We start from the raw sequence: 21,879 nt of genomic DNA on the forward strand, positions 1-21,879 counted from the left end.
GTGCCTTGGTCGAGTCTCTGTGTGTGTGTGTGTGTGTGTGTGTGTGTGTGTGTGTGTGTGTGTGTAGACTTGCCCAGGCAGTGTGCCATCGTAGTCTGCAGAGACCGCCGGGGCACAAACACCTCGAAAACTAACACACACATTAACGCGTAGCTCACACTCTCCATTTCGTCACAATCACACACTTCAACACATGCACAAATATTTTCAAGCAAACACATGCCCCGCTCACAACTTTGTCACTTAAAGGATTCACAGTTGTCTCTTTATAATCAAGAGTAAACATGTGTTTGAGACAGAGATAAAGATGTGTCTGCATCGCAGATGAAATTCCGGCAAAAACAGGATGGGAGGATTAGAGGGGGGAGAGCAGCGAGGAGAGGATGGTGACTGCAGAACTCGTCGGGAAAGCTTAAACAAAGAGAAGATTTCATCAGAGAAACAGTCGGAAAGAGAAAAAGGATAGAGAAGACAAGTGGGGAAGATATTAAAAAGGAAAAAGACGGGAGATAATTCCAGAAAACAGAAAGGCGAGAGCTTTGGGGGAGAGAGGAGAGAGGCAGTGCCAGTATGAGGCTGTGAACACAGGCCCCGGTCTAATCCTGCAGCTCTGTGTTGTAATTAAATGAGAGGCAGCAGAGAAAGCCTCCAGCCCATCCAGACGCTCTCACTGTTGCTCTGCCAGGATCACAGGATACAGGATCCACCACTATTGCATTTGTAAAACTGTTGAAACCTTCTTTCCCCTTCTCCGGTTTTCAGCAGCTTTGTGCAGTGTCACTCTTTCTTTTGCTCCGTCCCTCTTTTGCTTCATTTAGAGAATCTACCAGTCATGTTTGCCGATAACGATATTATCGTCCGAGGGAAAGCGCCGCGTTGTCAATCAGAAAGTCTCTTATTCCCATTTGCAAATCAACGTTTTCAACCAAACATCAGAGCCAGATTAAATCTTTGATTCGTGATTTACTTTTTAGCCGATAAGTGGCTATTAGTCTCCAATTGTTGGACTCAGTCTCTCCCCCAACATTTGGTATCAGTGGCTTATCTCTTCAGCACTACAGCAGGCCTTACACTGGCATCATTTGTACAAGGCTTAGCCGTGCTCAGGGAGCTAACCCTTCCTCCGTTTCTATGACTGTCAGCGAGTTTGAGGAGGGAGGGGGAGACTTTTAGTGTTTCAGTTTTCAGCTTTCCATTCAGGAATTCCCTTCCTTCTTCCTTTGATACTTGTTGAGCACAAACCAGCGTTGAAAGGTCTTCTTCCGGCATGCACATGTTTAGATTAGAGATGTCCCGATCCGATCACGTGATCGGGGATTGGAGCCGATCACGTGATTTTCAAAAGATCGGAATCGGGAGAAAAAAATCGGGGATCGGGATTTTTATTATTTTTTTTAAATGCTTTTTTTTTTATTATTAATTGTTACAAAACAAAAATGACCATGTTCAAGTCTTAAAGTCATCCTGAGGCCTTAGTTTTGGTTTCAAATTACACAACATCATGTATGTGTTGCTTCTTTGGGGCTTGTTTTCATAGACCTGGTTGCTTATTTCTCTCAAATCTGGCAACAGAGTGGGCAGGGCGCAGTGTCTAATTGTAGCAGTAAGCTAACGAGTACTGATAAGCTTTATTTTGTTTTGATCCAATGCTGCACAACTGAACTGATCCAATGCTGCTGTGAAAGAAAGAAGCTATATCCATGTTGGATAGAATATCCAATTTAAATAAAAAAATAACCTTAAGGGACAACTTGAACGCTTTTTTTCTTTTTTTTCTCTTAATGCATTGCATAAAGATCGGATCGGGAAAAATCGGTATCGGCAAATTGTCAAAATCAAATGATCGGAATCGGATCGGGAGCAAAAAAAGGTGATCGGGACATCCCTACTTTTAATGAAGCTTTGTTCCGCCCAGTTTAAAAATGGTCTATATAGGAGAACCACCGATTGTTCTTCATTGTAAAACAGTAGCAAGATGGACTGAGACGAAGATAAAGTAAGGGGATTATAGGGAACGAAAAAGAATATGATAGAGAGGCCAAATGGAAAAACAGGTGGCGAATGAAAGATGGGCCACCGTCTGAGGAACCACTCGCAGAGATAAATTGCCACACAAAGTGGTCGGATGGGGACAAAAGAAAATCCAGCAGAGGTATGAGAGAGAAATCAAATACAGGTTCGTGGACAGGTGGACTCTGATGACGCTGTATTGAAACACTCCCGGCACACGACTGCTTCCTCCGGAAATACCATGCACTGAGATGTGAAACAAACACAGATTTGAATAGTGAAATAGCTGGACATATCTGCCATAGAGCGCAAAGGAATAATCCTTAAAATGTCATAAAATTAAACCCTATTTTTCTGCCCTATCCGAAGTGTTTACAGTCAGAAACGATATCTCAATATTGTAGATATTATTTGTTGTGGCAGAGGTTGTGTTGTATTCAGATTGCCAACTGGAGCATGGCAGATTCTCAAGAAAACTATGTATGCATGTAATCCAGTGGGATGTTATGACATTGATAGCAGCCTCACAGTTATACTCTGTGTATTCTCGTTACACTGTGTCAGCTGTATTTGGTTACTGCCATAACTTCTGCTGCTGCTGTTGTTCACGCTAAAAGCATAAAGACTGGCAGGATAAGAGGTGGTTTTACTGTGAAGAAGATAGAAGGACAGGCAATGTATGTCAATTAAAAACAGGACTATGGTCATTCTCTTCAGTTGTTGACAGTGTTAAACTTTCAGCTTTCATTTTTGCAACAGAGTATTGGAACAATTGTTAGATAAAGAGATGCAACACAAAGCTGCACACCTCCAACTCCTCAGCAAGGCAACCAAATTAACCAGCCAATAAATGATCCCAAATTAAAAAGTTGTTTTCTTGTCTTTCAATTTGAAAGAACATACATTAACCAAACTCTGGTAGATGTGTCTATCAAAGACTCCACTTTCCAAAAACATAAACTACCATCAGCACAGGTCAAAAGCAGCGCGATTATTTGTTATAGTTGTTACTGAACTTTCACCAGACTATTTATACACTAATATTGACTATCTGTGTCGGCAGTAATCACAGCAAGGTTTTTTTTAAGTAAAGGGATGCAATCAAAAGTCATCATATAACAGACAGAAAGACTTACTCATAAATGTGTATTCAAGATCTAGTAGATGGCAGAGGAAAGGTAAACAATCCATGGACCGTTTGATCATCACAATCCTAGTAAAACACTTTCCCACCTTCATCATGTGAAGACAAACCAGCCTGAACTTCACAGCAGTGTTTGTACAATTAAAGTGGCCAAGCAGATCATAGATATTTTGGTATTTAAGTCAATCTATGAATTAAAATGAATGAATGTATGTATCTGTACACATATGATACATGAGATGGCAGTTAATGACCACGATGCTTTTTTTCCTGAGCTTCAGTCCCCCTGACCAAAAGAAAGGAGAAACCAATCTCTGCTCCAAATTAAACACTAGAGGTATGAAGGCCTTTCAGGCGGCAATTTCCAAAGGGGATACAAAAAATTGCAACCCTTGTCGAAGTGTCAGTGAACACAATGTCTACTTCCAAAGCGTTGGTCTTTGAGGACTACAGTAAGCCACAGACAAACCTTAAAACTATAATTGGTACAGGGACTGGGGATCGATTGCAGAGCGCGTGTTGGGCCTCTGTGGGAGCGATTTCATATTCTGCTCTCGGTCATGGTGCTCATCCTTTCCTAAAAACTCAATCTCAGAAAAGGTATGAAGTATTGATTTTGCTCCAGCGATCAGCTTGCCTCGCTCTCATCCCTGACTTTGTGCAGAACCACAATTACATTGCAGGGGATTTGAGCGGGCAGAAAAGCATTAGCTACCAGGCTTCACCTCCTCCCTGTACTTCCTCCTTAAAACCCTCCTCACTCGGCCAGGCACGGGAGGTTAAAGGCAGGAGTGACCTCAATGCATTTCTAATGTGTCCAGTCACCTGGCTCACACCATTACAAACACTTAAACTTGACATGTTGACCCCTAAGGGCAGAACCCCCTGCATGCTGCAAAACACTACAAGTAGTCCCATCATTAAAGGTTTAAATGAGGTCTAAGGGGGGGAAGTGGAGAAACCATATATTTAAGTTCATTTAAGCTTCATCATGCTTCAACAGTATTGCTTTTTGAGGAATGTTCTACAGGAGATTATCTGTAAGAAAGATGCCATAATGATTAAAAACTCAATCATTTTGTAATTTTTTTAAATTCCTTAATTATACGTTATTCACTTGCTCTTTATTGCTCAGACATCAGGTTCTAGTACGGAACATTTAACATACTAGGGATTAAATAAAGTTTGTGACTAAAACACTTTTATTTTTTACACTGTAGAATAACTGTGCAAACGCAGTGGATTTTACTCGAAGTCATCACACTTTAAGTGAACTCAGCTAAACCGAGTTGTGTATACTCAGTATATCTGGAGGGCAAAGCCAGAAAAAAAATTGGTCTAAGACCCTTTTAAATCTGCTGTGGGGCAGCACTTTGACTTTTAATATAAGGAAAGAAATGTAGCAAAAAGACAAGTAGAGATTCCAAGTGCTGCAAGAAAGCCAAGTGTTGCCTCACAGATACTGTACAAATGCATCACTACACAATATAAAGGTAGCGCCACCAAAACAACAGCGAAACATTTTGTGTAAAGTTGGATAAACTGTCTGGTGTGCTCACCAGCAGCGTGAGAGAACATCTGCTTTCAGTGCCAACAACAGAAGTGATATAATTGCTGTGGTGTTGAGTCATTAATATTGTGTACAAGTCACACCTAGGGAATTAAATTAGCGCCAGGTGGTAAGTATGTCAGGTCATATTATGTAAACGTTCTGGTACTAAAGAGATAGTGGTTACTAAATACTACTACTATAATAAATCATTCCACATAGGCTAGATTTCATAGGTGGCACGGCGGACAATACAATTGCGAGCAAAAAAGAAATGCTCAGACAATTTCAGACCCTTGTCACACCTAACTTTTTTAGTTCAAACAGTTTCTGAGCAGATTGACAAAACAGACCAGAACAAAATAAGCACTTGTAAAACTCAAAACATACCCATCAATTACAGTCAATGTTGTAAAGTAACAAAGTAGATTTACTCAAGTATTGTACTTGCACTTTACTTAAGTATTTCCATTTTTTTACTACTTTGTACATCTACCCCACTACAATTCAGAGGGAAATCTTGTATAATGAGTACTTTTATGTTTGGTATTTTCAGTATATTTTGATGCCAACACTTTTGTACTTTTACTTGAGTAACATTTTGAATGCAAGACTTTTACTTGCAACAGAGTATTCCTACACTCTGGTACAATATATTAGTAATTCTTCCACCTCTGATTGTAAATGACAACTATGAATGACTGTTTCTGAGCAGATTGAGAAAACAGATCATACCAACCAAAGCACTTCTAAAACTCAACATACTACTTTAAATCATCCACAGAAGCAGCTCTAAAAAAAAGTATGATAAAAGGCTTAGGACGCAAATCCTCTTGTTCCTGACATTTATCTATTAACCAAATATATGTCATACATTTTTTTTAAATGGCATATTAACAACTATACATAACATTTAAACAAAGCCATCTTCATTGTGTTTTATTAAGAGTTCAAGTTGTAGCAGACGATGCTGGAGAATCAGTTACAGTAGGCGGTGACAGTAGCAGGTAGTTAACCGTCTAACAATACAGATTATCGAAAAGGTAGCATACTCTAAATTGTTTTCTTGACTAACGCTTGGTTTGAACACCCGTGTGCTCATACTGAAAAATAAATCCTATACAGTGATGAAAAGTTATGTTACATTTCAAAATAAAAAAATACTGTGAGTAATCCAGACACTCTGACGATAGCACGAGAGCTAACTGATCGAGCTAGTTAGCATGCAGCTAACCTAAGCCAAACAAAACGGTCGGGGAAATTGTCGAAATAACTGCAATTAAAAATACGACATAAGAGCTTTAATTCTTTCTTTTTAAGTCTTAAATCGACATGTCAGTGCTTGTTGTTTTATTTAGGGAAAGGCTTACCTTTGTGTTGGGTTAAATTAAGACGCTAGTTGTCCGGGATATTCTGTTGTTGATTGCTAGCATGCTAACTGGCTGACATGAAGTCTCACAAAGAGCGACCCCTGCTGTCTCGGAGTAAATTAACAGTCCACGAATTAAAGGAGAAATTTACAGTATGTAATGTGTATGTATGTAAAAATCAACACACAAATCTTATTATATATACATACCCATAGAAAGACTGCCTTTGTGACCAATAAACACAAAACATTATATTTATGTTTACTAGTTATTATTAGTTGGCTTGTTCATTTCTTTATTAATTATGTTCCTTATTGTTTTACCATGGTATAAGTGTTTTTGCATCTTTATTTAATAGTTTTATTTTTGCCTTTCACCGGCACTGTACATTTCCATGCTGCCTGTGGGACAAATGAAGTATTACTGATTCTAAAGTGTGTGTGGGGGTTTCTCTCCATATTTCTTCTCTTCTTTGCCTGATTGTAAGAAATAAAACAAAACTTAGTTATATCTATGTTATGTTAATTCAAACACCCAGCACACCAAGATTAACAAGTGTAGACTATTAAAAGATTTCATTTAATTATGATGTAGATGGAATCACTCTCTAGATTTATTGGTTCACACTGAAGGTCGTTAATACATCTTCAACCTTGTGTCGAGTGGGTGAGGTTTTATTATTTATCTAGCTGGTAGGCAACCTCGATCTTTGAAATAATGAACCAGTTCCCCCGATCGTGATACGGGTTAGTTGTAATTAATTCGCCCAATCTAGAAAACGCACAGGACAGTATGACCTGCCAGGGATAAGAAATCCCTCTGAAAAGAAAATGGTGCCTTTCTTTTCCAATATATTCCCAAACAAGCCAAACTACAAAACCCTTTTATCCAAAGCCTGGTGATTCTGTAAATGCACAATTTTAAATGCTATCACAACACCTCACATGGGCTCCACATGCATCATTACTGGTTTTCATACAGATAAAACGTGTGATTCACTGAATTTATTTATTCACAAGGGTCAACAAAGACAGAAAATGAACTTTTTTCAACAAGCCAATGCTTCCAAAGAAAAAAGTATACATAACAAAAATTCTTGTCAAGACATATTTACACATTTACAGACATTTTAATACTCTGATTAACATTTCACGGAGACCTCAATTGTCCAAATCAAAGGCAGTGAAGTAAAATGTAAAAGTACAAAATAAAATCTAGAAGTATAGAACACATTCATCACCGCTTTTTAGGAATAACAACATTTCCGCTGGTTGCTATGGGGATGAGGAGTTTGCGCTGTTCCATACGAAGATATTTTTCAATCAGCACTTCCACTGGGACCGTGTCAGTCACATGTCCCTGCCTGAAAAACAAAAAAATGGTTCAGTTAAATCTAAGTAAAATGACTAAAGTGTCAGAAATTGTTTAGGTATACTGTTCAGTGTTTCCCACAGAATTTGATTCCATCTGTGGGGGCACCGTCTCGTGTCTGTTACTTCAGACTAAACGTGGAGTCAGAGTCTGCCATCTAGAGGTCGGTATTATCCAGTGTTTTTTATTTTATTTTTTGCTACAGTATTAATTTCTACATAATAGTTGTCCAAAATCATTCTGAAAGCATTGTATTAATTACTTTTTGCTTTGTACTTGTCACCATTTTGTTTTGGTTTCAACTGTCGGCCATCATGAATTATTGTTATCTGAAAAGGCATTTCATTTGATCATTGACCCTGATGTCTCTGGTCTGTGTTACGAACGTAACTCTTTTATTAAAGCTTTTTGCAAAAACCAAAGGTTAAATAACTGTTCATGTTTTCCAAAAACACACCATTAGGGTAGAATGTGTTTGATTTGTGCTTAAATTGCCAACAAATAGGCAAAAAAAAGTCCATAGGGACTTGGCTTGGCAACTGGAAGGTCACCAGTTCAAGTGCTACCGAGGTGTCCCTGAGCAAGGCACCGTTCCCTACACTGCTCCCCGGGCGCCGTTCATAATGGCAGCACACTGCTCCTAACACTAGGATGGGTCAAATGCAGAGGAACCGTTTCGTCACTAATACCTGTACTATGTGATGACAATAAAGTTGAATCTTCTTCAAGACATGGCAAACATTCACTGCTGGTGACCATAGCAAATATATTTGTTTTTATCTTTCAAAACGACTGATCCCCAAGTCATTAGTGTTGTCCTTGCACAGATAAGCACAAATCACACTTACCTTCTCAACAGAAGTTCAGCATCGTCAACCTCTATGGTTTTTCTCTTTGCATGAAAGGCATATGTCTCCAAGTCCTCCGCCAGTCGGTCGAAGTATTTATCCATTCTGGTAAAAACATGAAATAAAATGAAGCTAGTGTGTACTGTAAATGGTAGAAATCCATGGTGTCCTAAACACATGACAGTGCAATATTATTGAATTAAAGGCAACCTTATATTACTTACATATCGTTTAGGACAGGGTACACATCTGGAGAGACTTTGGTTTTGGCGAAGTGTTTGAACACCTCCATCAGGTAGCTCTTAGGAAGGTCAGTCTGCTTTTTAGCCGGCCCTTTCCTCTTCTTTCTCACTGGCTTTGGTTTAGGAACAGGAATAGCTTCCCCTGTCCTACTGCTGACATAATACATAAATATAAAGTCAGTAACATAGTAGATGATAAACATACAATAACTTTAAGTCAGTTAAAAACTATACAACTGACATTCTATATGCTATGATGTAAAAGCCCAGTTTTAATTTTTTTAAATTAGATTGTAGCATAAAATGCAACTTACCTTGCTTGAATATTCTGAGGTTTGGGCTGAAAAAAGCTCATTTTCTGTCTGACAAAAGCTGGGGTCTTGCTTGGGATCGCTGAAGATTTTGGAAAACAAAAAACACATTTGACCTCTATTCACAATTGACTTTCAATAAATGAAACACTAACAAAGACTAACCATCACTGTCCTCCTCCTCGTCCTCGTCCTCGTCCTCCTCCTCCTCCTCCTCCTCCTCTTCCTCCTCCTCCTCAGCAGCTTCTTCAGGTGATTTGTCATTCAGGGGCCTGTCTTTGGTATCATTCGCCAGCTCCATAAGATGAAAGGAGGTTTCTTTATCAGTGCCAAGGTCGCCGTCCATGTAGGAAGCGTGTGTTTCAGGGCTTCCCATGTGCAGGCTGCTTGGTATTTTAGACTTACCGTCAGACCATCCTGAACGCAAACAAAGCTGTTAAACATTGAACTTTAAAATACTCTGACACGCAGCCCCGAGAGGAAAACGGCTGCATTTTATTTAAACTTTTCCCCCTTTTATTCCCCAAATTTGTCCCAACACATGTTTGACCCTTCAGACATACTTAAAATACAAAAGCAAAAATATATTCATGATTTTTTAAATATAAAAAAGGACAAAGATAAGTAATGTGACAATTTGAAAAATGTATTAATAATTAATTAGATATAAAGAAATAAAAAAATCATAATAAGAGGAATCTATTGGGGTCTGGATGCAGCTCAGTCAGCTCTTGCTTGAGTATGTTTTAAATGTGCTGACTTGCAGCTTCTCATGTAGAAAGCATGTCAAAAGAGATTCAATATTTGGACGTCCTCACCTTCCTCTGTGGCGTCGTCCAAGTCTCCCGCTGCCTCAGTGACGGGCACGACGAGGGGACCCTCAGAGCGAGGAGCCCTTCTGCTGGTGTGCTCCAGGTTTTGCTCTTCCTCTTCCGACGGCTGCTCGGCATCTTCCTCCGACGGCTTCCCATCATGCTTGTCTTCAGGTTGAGAATCAGCCAAATCGTCCTCCTCTTCCTCTTCCTCTTCCTCTGCAGGAACCTCTTGTTCACTTTGATCATCTGCAGTCTCCTCCTCTTCCTCAGACAGAGACTTTGCTGCATCCTCTTCAGATTCAATATCAACTGCAGCTTCTTGAGAGTCTGGTGCAGCCTCCTCTTCCTCAGACTGAGACGCGGCCTCTGCAACCTCTTCAGGCTCGGAATCAACTCCATCTTGTTCTTCAGTTTGAGAGTCACCTTCAACTTCTTCCTCTGCAGTTTGAGTGTCTGGTACAACATCCTCTTCAGCCTGCCAATCAACTCCATCTTGTTCTTCTTCAGTTTGAGACTCTGCTGCAGCCTCCTCTTCAGTTTGAGTGTCTGGTGCAACTTCTTCCTCTGCAGTTTGAGTGTCTGGTACAACATCCTCTTCAGCCTGCCAATCAACTCCATCTTGTTCTTCTTCAGTTTGAGACTCTGCTGCAGCCTCCTCTTCAGTTTGAGTGTCTGGTACAACTTCTTCCTCTTCAGTTTGAGTGTCTGCTGCAGCCTCCTCTTCCTCAGACAGAGACCGGACTGCAGCATTTTGAGAATCAGCTTCACCTTCCTCCTCTGTTGGAGCTTCTACATTGTTCTCCTCTTCCTCCCTAACGGTATCCAGGGATTCAGCTCCACCTGCCTCTTCCTCGGCCACAGTTGCATTATCTTTCATTTGATCATCACCCGTGTTCTTCTCTTCCTCCCTTTGAGATATAGATGCAGTCAAACTTCCATTTTGAGGTTCCGCCCCCCCCTCAGTTGGGAATGCATTCACTGACTTCTCTTTCCCCAGCTCCACCTCCATCTGATCCTCCTCGACCTCCTCCATCTGATCCTGCTCCACCTCCATCTGATCCTCCTCCTCCTTCTCCTCCTCCTCCTCCTCCATCTGATCCTGCTCCACCTCCTCCTCCTCCATCTGATCCTCCTCCTCCTCCTCCTCCACCCTCACCGTCGGGTTGTCCCGAGATGCGGCTATTGATAAATTGTCGGTCATGGCGCCGGGCTGGGCGCAGAGCGCCTTGTCACAGTGGATGATGTCGGACGTGATGTCAGTGTCACAGAGTTTGCTGAGGCCAAGAGTGAAGCCCTCAGAGGAGGTGGTCTTACTGAGACTCCACCGGCTCGTCTCTCCTGGGTGACAAGAAGAGAGGGAAAACTACAAATGAGTTATCAGTAGCATCCCTAGCGACAGTACTTGCAAATAACCTACAATATTGTTATTGATACGCCACTAGTTGAGCCTCCCTTCGTAAAACAGCTATCGGCTCCCTTCCTCCTGCTTGCTCATGTAACTGGGCTTTAGTTCTAAATGTACATACTGTATACCTGGTCGAAATATTCTTGAGAGCCAAATTTAGATGTGAATTGGCCTTGTGTTCAAACATTAGTCTATTTAATTTTTCTGTAAAATAATATATATAAAAAAATGTATGACACATTTTGAGACATATTAGAATAAAAATATACTCTGGGTAAAACTAGTGGGTTCTTTCATTGTTATTGACACTTTAAAGCCTAAATGGTCAGCAATTTAATTCATTAACATTAAAGGTGGGGTAGGTAATTCACTTCAGAAACACTTTTTGTTATATTCCAAGGAATGCTCTTAACATCCCGATAGCAAACAATAATACATGAAATGCTTTGACAATAAATACATAAAGAAATGTCATCTGTGGAAGCCGTGGCGCTGTAAAAAGCATGACCAATCATTTTAGCCGGCCCGGCTAAAATAACTGGATGGCCTACCTGCCTGTCAGCCTTCCATCTGTGCACAAGCTTATCTCGTGCCCTCATTGGTCATGTGCGCGTGTGTGTTGGAGGAGTGGCTCTGTAAGGAAGTCTGAAGGAAGGGGCAGGTTTGTTCCGGCTGCGTAGTTTCTAATTCTAGCGCACTCGAGCTGGTTTCTCCATTCTTACCCACCCTACCTTTAAGTTAACTTGTTTTTTTTAACGGATATATTAGCAGATTGATCTAAAAGGTACATTTTTGAGTAGTTACAAAGAGTGTTTTTTTCATTGTAATCACCTTCCATTGACCGTCTATCTACAGCAGCGTCAAATCCTGCCACTGAGATTCTACGGCGTAGTAAAGCTCTTCTCCGCAGGCCTCTTCTCTCAGTCTGAACTTCCACAAAGGGGGTTTTTAGAGTGGGACTGCAAAACAGAATGGAGAGACCGCTTAGTTATATATTCACTTATTAACATTTTAAAAAGCAATGTAACTTTTTATATGCATAAAAAAACGACACAACTTTGAAGTTTGTTATTTACCTTGACAAAGTAAGAGATGATTGTTCTGTTTCTTTATTTTCATTCAGATCTGTAAGCACAAGCATTCATCATAAAACCAAGACATTAATAAAATACACAAGTGTTCTCATAGTTCATATGTTTCTACATCATCATCTAATTCTTGTAGCAGGAGTATACTTAGTTCAATCCAACCCTATTGGAAATCTGTCAATTCAACAACAACCTTAGGATCGTACTTTACACCACTATTCAGGTGTTGCTTGAACCTTACCTGGCCCGGCATCAAGACGTTTTTCAAAAGCCGATACATCAAAGCTCAGATGTCTCTTCCTGTTCAGTCTTTTTTGGGTACTCGCTGCACCAATAGTTAAATCAGGCAAATCCAACCCTGACAGCTCAATACTGAAAGTGAAGCAAATACTAACCTGTTACACACAACACAACAAATGTCAGCCGGTAGCATACAAACTGTCAATGTTGCTGAAGAGAGAGAAGATCAGGGTGGATGTTTTTATCAGCTTTGGACTGAAAAAGTAAAACATTTGAAATAATCATCCTGGTCATCCCAAATGTCAGCAATGTGCAATTTCCCTTACACAACTCACCTGCGACCCTTACTCGAGTCGGCTGAAGATGACTGTCGCCCATCTGACGCGGCCCTCCCATGAACCACAGGCGTACTCGCAGGCTCTGAATCACATAAAAGATTAGACGATTAAAAAAAGGGCCGCAATCAGCTGGAAAATTAGGTGTGAATAAAACCATGCCATGCACATACCTGTCTGCAGGATGTTCTTGAGTATGTGCCTCGGTGTCTCTCCATCCTCCAACAGCATTGAGTTTACTGCAGGCTTGTTACTCAATCTGAATGAGACTGAGCGAGCGACCCTTCTCGTGGCATTCTGGGATTTCCTGGATATACTCTGGAAAGAAGTTCAATAAGTCAACCTTAAGAATGTCCATGATCAGCACAAGCTCTGCCGGCCTTCCTCACCTCCCGTAGTTTGTGTATCTGGCTGTGTTTTAGGATGGCCTTTGGGGTTTGGGGAACAGCATCTTTGTTTCTCAGTCGACTGCTGCTCCTCCTGGTCGTGCTGGCACTCAGTTGTTGAGAGGCACTTAAGACAAGAGAGATCAATATTATTATAGTTTTAAAATCCTTAATTTAAGTATGATTAAAAAAAGAAACATTATTTTTACAATAAACACTTGAAATCATGAAGGTGATTTGAATGACATTGTAGAAAAATCATACTTGCGTGTTAAATAGTTTATATATATGTTTCAAAAGCTGAAAAGGGGGAAGATCTTGGGTAGGTAAAACAAGACTTTGTATATAATGTAAATTATTCCCTGTAAAATAAAAATAAATCACGTTTGAATTGAAAACAAGCACAACTTTGATAACAAAATAGTAAATCCATGCTGATCTACAGAGGAAATCATGTGCATCTTTGGATAGATCGGATAATATTGTGGTTATTATAATTATTTCCATACAGGGTATTAAATAATTGAGGCTTCCTTGTTTTAACATGCTGGTGTTACGAAAACCACCTTATCTTTTCTTACTAAGCTAGTTATGGGAGGAATAACGTTAGCATTTATCAGAGCTAGCGTTCATATTCAAAGCTTGAAACAATAATAACAGACTTCGTTAGTTATTTCCATACAAATTTAGTGAGGGTTAAGGTGAAGTACCTGTGGGTGAAGGGGGTCCTTGGTGTCTCGGTGCTGAGAATTTGGGTCAGCAGGACCCGGGGAGAAAGGTTCTCCGCTGGATCCATTTAGAAACAGAGCCGGTTATTTTTGTTTTTCTCCCAGACGGTCAGCTGTTTAGCTCAGTTTAGCTAACGAACGTTGTCCACGGTAAACAGTAGAATAAACCTTGTTAAGCTGCGGCTCGGCTCTATATAAATAAAACCAGTCTAACAAACGGCGTTGAGCTAAATACCGCCTCAATTAACACACAGCTTGTCTAATTAAACATGTGTTGACTGTCTAATGTTGTTTCTTATGTGGTTTCAACGGATTTACTCTTCACACTGTCCCGCGTTATTTTCAAGTGAAATATCGCGAGATGATGAGTTTCTTCTTCTTTTACATCTAAAGCGTAGTTCTTCTTCTTCTTCTTCTTCTTCTTTGCTTTAATGGCGAGTCGCAACCACTTGGAGCATTATCGCCACCTACTGTTGATTTATTGAATCTTCATGTTAAATCTTTGTCTTCAGATACTGTATATAAAGCTTCAGACCAGTGTTTTTGAGAAATTTGAAGATGAGTTTGTTAACTTCATTTCTTGAGTTACTTGCGAATATTGACTTGAAATCCATGTCCTTAATGTTATGTTGTTCTTTGTCTGGTATATTCCGGACAGCTAAATACGTGATGTATTGTCTCTGATTACAGGCCCGGTTCTACGGGGGTGCATAAGGGTGCATTGCGCCCTCAGTTGAGTCGTTATGCACCCTAATTTGAAAAATGAAAAGTGAAAAAAATGAAAAGTGAAAAATATTACATATAATAACAATAATAATAATAATAATAATAATAATAATAGTAGTAATAATAATAAGAAGAAATGAATTGTAATTGTGGTTAAATAACATTGTCTGCTGCATTTATTTGGTCAATTCCAACGGTAACGTTATTATGTCAGGTGCGCGTGACCTGTGCTGCTGCGCGTTCATCATCTGTAAGGTGCTTACACAGCAGTCAATGGTGGACATCAGAACATGGTTAAAACAACCAGCCCTTATCGCATGAAGTAACACTGCATATACTGCAGGTAATAACAGTTCAGATCATGGGGACATTACATTACCCGCGGTCACTGTCGTGGACACTAACGCCCGACTCGCCGGCTTTGCCCGCCTCGCCCACGGAGGCGGAGCAGCTGCAGCCGTCTTCGTTGCCCCAAACAATGCCACCTCGTTGGCCCACAAGTGCCAGAGGACCTCGGCAAAACAGAGCCTGCCCAGGTACAGTATATTTAAAAAAGTACCCAACTCGCCTGTGCAGTGGGGTAAGGCGCTCATTGCACGCAGCTCATGGTTTCAAAACAGATATTGGCTTGAATATTCATGTAAAAAAGATGTAGACATTTCGGTTCAAGTAAGTCAGATGCCTTCACCACAACTGGCTACAACAACTGGCGCCATGCTCTTGTACGTGAGAAGGGACTGGGAAGGCATGAATCAAGCAAAGAGCACATAGATCCATAGATCTCTTAATGTTGCTCTCAAAGTGCACCAGATTGATGCAGAGCAGGGGTTCCTAAAGTGGGGGTCGCGAGATGATTACAAAATAAAAATGNGAGACAGCTGAGGCCTGTCCCCCTGCTGGTCCCTGCCTGTTGGGACAGACTGAGGAGGGCTGTGTCACCGTTTGCTCGACATTGGGCCAGGACGGTGTGGTTACATTTATTATAATGGTTAGGAATGGTGGAGCAGCACTGGAGGCCATCTGGACATTCTGTGTGAAAAGAAGAACATGTAGACAGACTTATCAACAGAGTATTAATGGTAATTCAAAAGCAACAGCACGTGCAAATTCTGATAATTTTTTGGGACAATACTTATACTCAAAAAGTGCCTGATTTTATATATCAGTTTACTCATCACATAAATTCAGCTGTGTCTCAAGGGAGCTTTCTAAAAATAAATAAATAAATGTAGTCCAGGTTTTCTTAAATTGGGCTTGAGACTTGACATGTTGAACAAAAGCCCTATTTTTACAAACTAGGGGGAATTAAATCTGTGTATTAACCAGGCAGGATGTATCTGAAACTAAATAATGTTCTCAAAATTGAAACTTTACTCATGTCCAGTAAATAAAGTGCCTGAAAGAGACACAAAGATACATCACATATGCCAAAGTGTAGGGGAATTTCAATGGATATGGTGCAATATTTATTGTCAATGTATCATTTCGTTAGGTGAATCTATAAAACTATCTCCTGAGTTGTCACCAGTTTGTTCCTTTGTCTCTATTCATTCCTCTGCCTTTCCCTTTGTGCCCTCCACCTGACCTGCATCACACACCTGCTTATTAGATCCTGCTGCCCTCATACCAGCCCAGCTTCTTTGTTCCTCTTTATCATGTGTTTATGTGGCTGTGACCTGCCTGCCAGACTTACTGCAGCGTTCAAATAAGTCATGTAACTGCACCAGGCTGCCAGTTATCAGTTTGCAATAGTTACATTTAAAAACAGGTGTGTTGAATAATATATATATTTTCCCCCCGCCTACAATTGACAACTACATGTGTTCCCCTGAATGCAGGAGGAAAGGTGTGTCAAATAAGAATAGATATAATATAGACGTAGTTATTTGATCAATGGTTTCTGATGAGGAAGCTGCTGGTGGTCATGTTTTTTATATGATATATGGATATCTGTACCTTTGCATGTGTGTCTGGAGGTTTCAAGACATTCAGCAACATGCCATCTTTGAGTCTGTACCACCAAAATGGAAAAAGGCATCTGACACATGGGGCAAAAGTCTCCAGAGGATGGTCCCTCATCAGCAGCAGCATTGTCTGTCTGCACTGTGTCCCTGGATGAATTTGATGGAAGAACAAGGGCCTCTAAACTGCTGTCTCCATTAACAACAAACCCACAATGTCCATTTTCGGCTTGCTTCACTTTGCTCTCAGCCTTTTGGTCACACTTACAACTGGTGAATCGTTCGTGCATACATGGTTGCCATCAAGACGTTGCATTACCGCTGACTAGTGGATAAATAAGAAAACTACATTTTCAAAAAAAACAAAACATTATTAATAATGGAAATACTGTTATAGGAAAAGGGGAACATTTGAAAAAGTTTTTAATAAGATCTCTTGTGGATTTTTTGGATGAATACAAAAGTGGGTGTACAGGTGTATTATGTATGTATATTCAGCTACATATATTTTTTATATATTTAACATTTCATTCGGGATTGTAAGCAACAGCATTTCGATCTCGGTCTGTATCACACACACAGGAGATTGACAATAAAGTGGATTTCGACAATATGGTGGTGTAGCATCATTCCAAACATTGGGTTAATTCATTCTGTCCTCAATTTTAGTATGTTACTTTCTGGTCTTGTTCTGTTTATATTCCTGCTGCTAAATAAAATGAATACTAAAAAGGCTATTTCAATGTGTTACGCTAACAGCACACTCTGCTGGCTGGAAAAATAAATAACAGCTAATGGTGATAGAAACAGGAAGATGATCAGCTCTTACTGAAAATGATGAAAAAAAGCCAAAACTGTGGCACTGTGTTTTTAGAAGCTTAAATGTTAGTAACTTTAAGCAGAGTGAATTGCCTTAAATTAAAATAATTAATAGTTGATTATTGGTGAACAAGAAATGTGCATGTCTAGTTCTGCTTGTGTTTTGGTCTTTGTCAGTATGTCCGCAGTTAACAGGTCGTATCGGAGTGTTAAAGGTGGGGTAGGTAAGAATGGAGAAACCAGCTCGAGTAAGCTCGAATTTGAAAGTACACAACCGAAAAAAAATCTGCCTTTCCTTCAGACTTCCTTACAGAGACCCTCCTCCAACACACGAACGAATGAGGGCATGAGATGGAAGGCTGACAGGCAGGTAGGCCATCCAGTTATCTGCCGCGGCCCGGGGCAAATAATTGGACTTGCTTTTTCCAGCGCCACGGCTTCCACAGATGAAATATTTGTATATATTTATTGTCAAAGCATTTAATATATTCATTGCTATCGGGATGTTAAGAGCATTCCATGGAATATAACAAAAGTGTTTCTGAAGTGAATTACCTACCTTTAACATTTGGAAAACAAAATGACTTCAATGCTATTTTTAGAAAAAGATACATCTGTGTGGGAAATGTAAAAATGTCCTAATGTAGCAAACCATACAAAATAAACAGGGTTAATCAAAAACAGACTCAGTGGTGGTCTCCACATCTGACTTGCTGTAGTGTCACTGACATGGACGACAGTAACCTCATGAAATCAAAGCAGCTGCAGTTTCTACACTGCTGTCCATCATGGATGTATTCAGACTAAAAAACCACAATACATGACAGGAAATGACTGGATTTCCCCTGAATTAGTAATACAAATATAATCATCTCCTTATGAAACCCTGAGGATGTAACTATAGTGTGCCTATTGTCAAAGCAGCTGTGTACTTAAAAGAAATACACATTCAAGAGAGATTTAAATAGTTTTAATTATCAACACAACATCAAAAATAAATTCATCAATTAGTATAACAGGTGGTTGCCTGTTTTATTCATATAGTAATTGATAAGATGATCCCTTTCCCCCTTCACACTGAAAATGACTGAATGAGTTCAAACGATTCAACCTTCGTTCTGTGTCATGGGTTTGTTTTTGGATTTGGCAAAAAGTGCAACAGCTTTTAACACTGACGATAATGTCAGCAGGGAAGTGAAGATTTAGAAATCAGGCCCTTCCTTCTTCAGCTTGGAGTAGTCCATGTTAACTGCGAAGAGCTGCAAATAAAAAACAAATGTGTGAGGGCGGCAATATGGACTTGGAAGCAAGAAAACAGAAACAATATGGACTATGGATTAAATCTAACCAAAGAGGCCTTCGTAATTTATGCAAAACGTAAATAAAGGTGTATACTTTGTACTGCTGATTAGGCTTCATGTTGTTCCAGGGCTCGGGGTTGTTCTTGCGATCCCATCTGAGAACAAAACAATATAAAAACTTTTTAACATCATCAGAGATTGTATTGAAAACACACACATAAAAGAGCTAACTCTTTTATGTGACTTTTTAACATCACCAGAGATTGTATTGAAAACACACACATAAAAGAGCTAACTAAGTCCTTGAGAAAACACTATGTCTGTAGTTGTGTCATTTATTAGACGTGATAGAGACTTACGAGACATCAGGGTTTCTCAGAGCCAGCCGACTCAGGTACATAATGCTCATGGTCGCCCCGCCACCGATGAAGATGAAGAGGGGGATGAGCTGTGGGGCAAGGACCAGAAAATGTAATCACACACATACTATTTATAACATCATTTGTGGAACAAACCCTCACAACAAGAAATAACGATATTCTGTAAATCATCTACTCGTATTCGGTTTCATAAGGAAAGATAACAAGTGAGAGTACAGTTTATAAGTACAGTATAATAGAATAATCTCATAGGCTGGTTGTTTGCATTGCATATCACTAACCACTTAGATAATATTTCACTTTCTATATAGGCCTATGTATAATCCCCTCCCATCCTTGCCTTCTCAGTGAAAATAAAAGAGCATTTACATAGTGAAGTGGAAATCTGACACTGTTTAAAGGACAAACATGGTGGCACCCTGTGGATTATTAATATGGACTCTGCCGTAAAGCGAACCGGGTGCCCTTGGATAATCAGACATGCATTGCACTGGCAATATGCCAGGGGGTCACACTGCACTGTGTACGTGCCGTACAGAACTGCATACATGGCTTTGCACATGCGTACATCGACCCACACCGATATACCATATAGGGAAAAGAGATTTGGTACTTTTAACAACAATTAAAACGATAGCTCCTGTTTTAATGGGAATTTGCTCTAAACATGTACAACGCCTTTAAATGAGGATAGCCCAATAAACGGAATGTTGTGATGAGAAATTAAGATCAATATTATTAATGCAAAAAAAATCATGATCGGGGGAAAAAATCGATTACAAAGTAATTTTATTGGTGTTTTATTGCCTTTATCGTCCACTTCCTCCTCAAATCTGCCACGATAGATTTTACATTCATGCAGTCATAGATCATAATTTGCCTGGTAATGTATGATAAAACCCCAAAATGTTGTATAACTCAGGTAATATATCAATAACTTAAGAATAAAAATGATGGCTTGATGAGGTGCGGTTTTTGGGAAGCATGCGCGATCATCTCGTCCTCAAAACCTCGTTCAATGTCACCGGCTCGATCTTGCGTTATCGATCTCATGTAATAAATAAATAAATAATAATAAAATAAACATGTTCAGGACTCACAGCAGGGTGGCTCTTGAGCTGTTTGGCGATGACCCCCAACATGCCGGTGAATCTTCTGGCAGTCTGAAGTGAATATCTATGAAGAGAAACGCGCGCTACAGCAGAGCAGCTCCTCCACAGTCAGACAGTCCCACAATGCACCGCTAACAGCTGTATAATGTGTACCCTTCCGCAATGTGGATCAAGTGTGGTACAGCAACTGCAGCTCTTAAAGAAAACTCCCCTGTCCTTATATAACTTTAACCTACACACCAGAAACAGGAAAAAACATAATCTCCCATCGTCTGTATTTTTGACTTGCTGTAAGGGACCAATTACTTAATGACAATAGTCAAGAAACAGAGTATAAACCTACCTCACACATTCTGATTCCTTACATTTTAAGATAGAGTTTTGCCACCGTCACCACACAATTGTGTTTTTTGTAGCTTTCAATAATAGCATATGATCTTCATCAGTAGGAGGTTTACCAGAGGTGGGAGAAGTACTCAGATATTGTACTTGAGTAAATGTAGAAGTACCAGAGTGTAGGAATACTCTGTACAAGTAAAAGTTCTGCATTTAGTAACTCAGTAAAAGTACAAAAGTATTGGCATCAAAATATACTTGAAGTACCAAAAGCAAAAGTAGGCCCATTTCAGAATAATGATATGTTCTTAATTTAATCATTGATGCAATAGTGTTATCAAGGCTGGTAAGGTGCAGCTGAATTTTGCTGCAGGTGTAACTTAAGTCTTATAAAACTAAAGTGTTGATTATATGTCACATAATTAATCCAAATCTACAAAGTAATTAAAAGTATTAAATAAATGTAGGAGTAAAAGTACACCATTTACCACTGAATTGTAATAGAAGTAGGGCTACAAAGTAGCATAAAATGGAAATACTCAAGTACAAGTATCTCCAAATTGTACCAAAGTACAGTACTTGAGTATAAGTACTTAGTTACTTTCCACCACTTAAGATTACCTTTTTTTTTTTTAAACAATTGTAAACTTTAAAATATACATTTTGAGGGACCAAAATAATTCAGTTTTCTTTTTTTAAACCTTTAACATCAAACTGATCTTTCAGTATTGGAACATTGAGCCTACAGGAAATTAATTTAAATGATAAATGTGTAGTTTACAGTAGTTCCAAATCAAAGCTAGTTCAGACTGCAGCTGCAGCACCTCCCTGCAGACATGGTGAACCACAGCATTAAGAGTTAGGACTTCAGAACAGTTAAATAAATCACAAAGACAACACGTTATCAATTATATATTTATATGGACAGAACACAGAACCTGAGATAACAACGCGTCCCCAGCATCCACACCGCTTCATAAAACATTGAAATTGAGGCTTATTTGGAACATACAATGTTTCAATCCAACAGCATTTCACCGGGACACTAAAACTAGAAGTCAAACAATCCGACTATTAACTTTAAATCCACGTGCACACACACACACAAACAAATCTCCGGTCAGGAATAAGGTATGGAACAAACGTCTCCACATAAAAACCCTCTGCTGAAGTGCATAAAAATCCACCCGATACAGTATACCATGTAACACCTGCCTCGATTATACTGACACAACAAAACTAAAAGTAAGAGGGTTTTTTTTTTTAGCTTATGCTGCAGGTAATTGGAAAAGGATGTAGAAAATACACATTACTCTTAAAGTACAAAAGTGAATATAAAAATAAGAATTGCAACTCAAAAGTAGCATTTCAATTTGTGCAAACATGTCTACCAGAAATAAAA

At 39.5% G+C, this 21,879-nt stretch overlaps 3 protein-coding genes across 3 annotated transcripts in view; all 3 read right to left on the reverse strand.

Annotated features, from left to right (window-relative positions):
* LOC104946769 (speckle-type POZ protein) overlaps window positions 1–6,162 on the reverse strand; it is a 17,572-nt gene extending 11,410 nt beyond the window's left edge. The window contains exon 1 of the mRNA XM_010772650.1: window positions 6,074–6,162. The gene's annotated coding sequence lies outside the window, so the exon portion shown is untranslated. The remainder of the gene's footprint in view (window positions 1–6,073) is intronic.
* Window positions 6,163–7,062: 900 nt separating this feature from the next.
* cenpt (centromere protein T) lies at window positions 7,063–14,146 on the reverse strand. Its single transcript, XM_010772675.1, has 14 exons — window positions 13,825–14,146; window positions 13,118–13,241; window positions 12,902–13,046; window positions 12,729–12,813; window positions 12,395–12,525; window positions 12,142–12,190; window positions 11,897–12,024; window positions 10,768–10,998; window positions 9,664–10,725; window positions 9,011–9,262; window positions 8,849–8,927; window positions 8,517–8,687; window positions 8,293–8,397; window positions 7,063–7,436 (listed from the first exon to the last, which is right to left on the reverse strand). The coding sequence occupies exons 1-14, from the start codon at window positions 13,908–13,910 to the stop codon at window positions 7,310–7,312; spliced, it is 2,775 nt and encodes a 924-aa protein (XP_010770977.1). The 5' UTR covers window positions 13,911–14,146; the 3' UTR covers window positions 7,063–7,309.
* Window positions 14,147–18,302: 4,156 nt separating this feature from the next.
* On the reverse strand, window positions 18,303–20,288 carry ndufa4b (NDUFA4 mitochondrial complex associated b). Its single transcript, XM_010772652.1, has 4 exons — window positions 20,130–20,288; window positions 19,009–19,097; window positions 18,744–18,804; window positions 18,303–18,607 (listed from the first exon to the last, which is right to left on the reverse strand). The coding sequence occupies exons 1-4, from the start codon at window positions 20,169–20,171 to the stop codon at window positions 18,551–18,553; spliced, it is 249 nt and encodes an 82-aa protein (XP_010770954.1). The 5' UTR covers window positions 20,172–20,288; the 3' UTR covers window positions 18,303–18,550.
* Window positions 20,289–21,879: the final 1,591 nt, after the last annotated feature.

The sequence above is a fragment of the Notothenia coriiceps genome, unplaced genomic scaffold, assembly GCF_000735185.1.
Source record: "Notothenia coriiceps isolate Sejong01 unplaced genomic scaffold, NC01 NC01_scaffold00011594, whole genome shotgun sequence".
NCBI lineage: Eukaryota > Metazoa > Chordata > Actinopteri > Perciformes > Nototheniidae > Notothenia > Notothenia coriiceps.

Bases quoted from the DNA above. Each gene is read 5' to 3' on its own strand.
- cenpt (XM_010772675.1), bottom strand. From the start codon at position 13,910: ATGGATCCAGCGGAGAACCTTTCTCCCCGGGTCCTGCTGACCCAAATT. The intron at 12,025-12,141 runs GTAAATAACAAA...TCTGTTTTGCAG, and splicing joins TCATCTCTTACTTTGTCAAG to TCCCACTCTAAAAACCCCCT. The intron at 9,263-9,663 runs GTGAGGACGTCC...GTTTGCGTTCAG, and splicing joins GGACGACGCCACAGAGGAAG to GATGGTCTGACGGTAAGTCT.
- ndufa4b (XM_010772652.1), bottom strand. From the start codon at position 20,171: ATGTTGGGGGTCATCGCCAAACAGCTCAAGAGCCACCCTGCT. The intron at 18,805-19,008 runs GTAAGTCTCTAT...TTTTGTTCTCAG, and splicing joins CTGAGAAACCCTGATGTCTC to ATGGGATCGCAAGAACAACC. The intron at 18,608-18,743 runs GTATACACCTTT...TTTTATTTGCAG, and splicing joins AGCCTAATCAGCAGTACAAA to CTCTTCGCAGTTAACATGGA.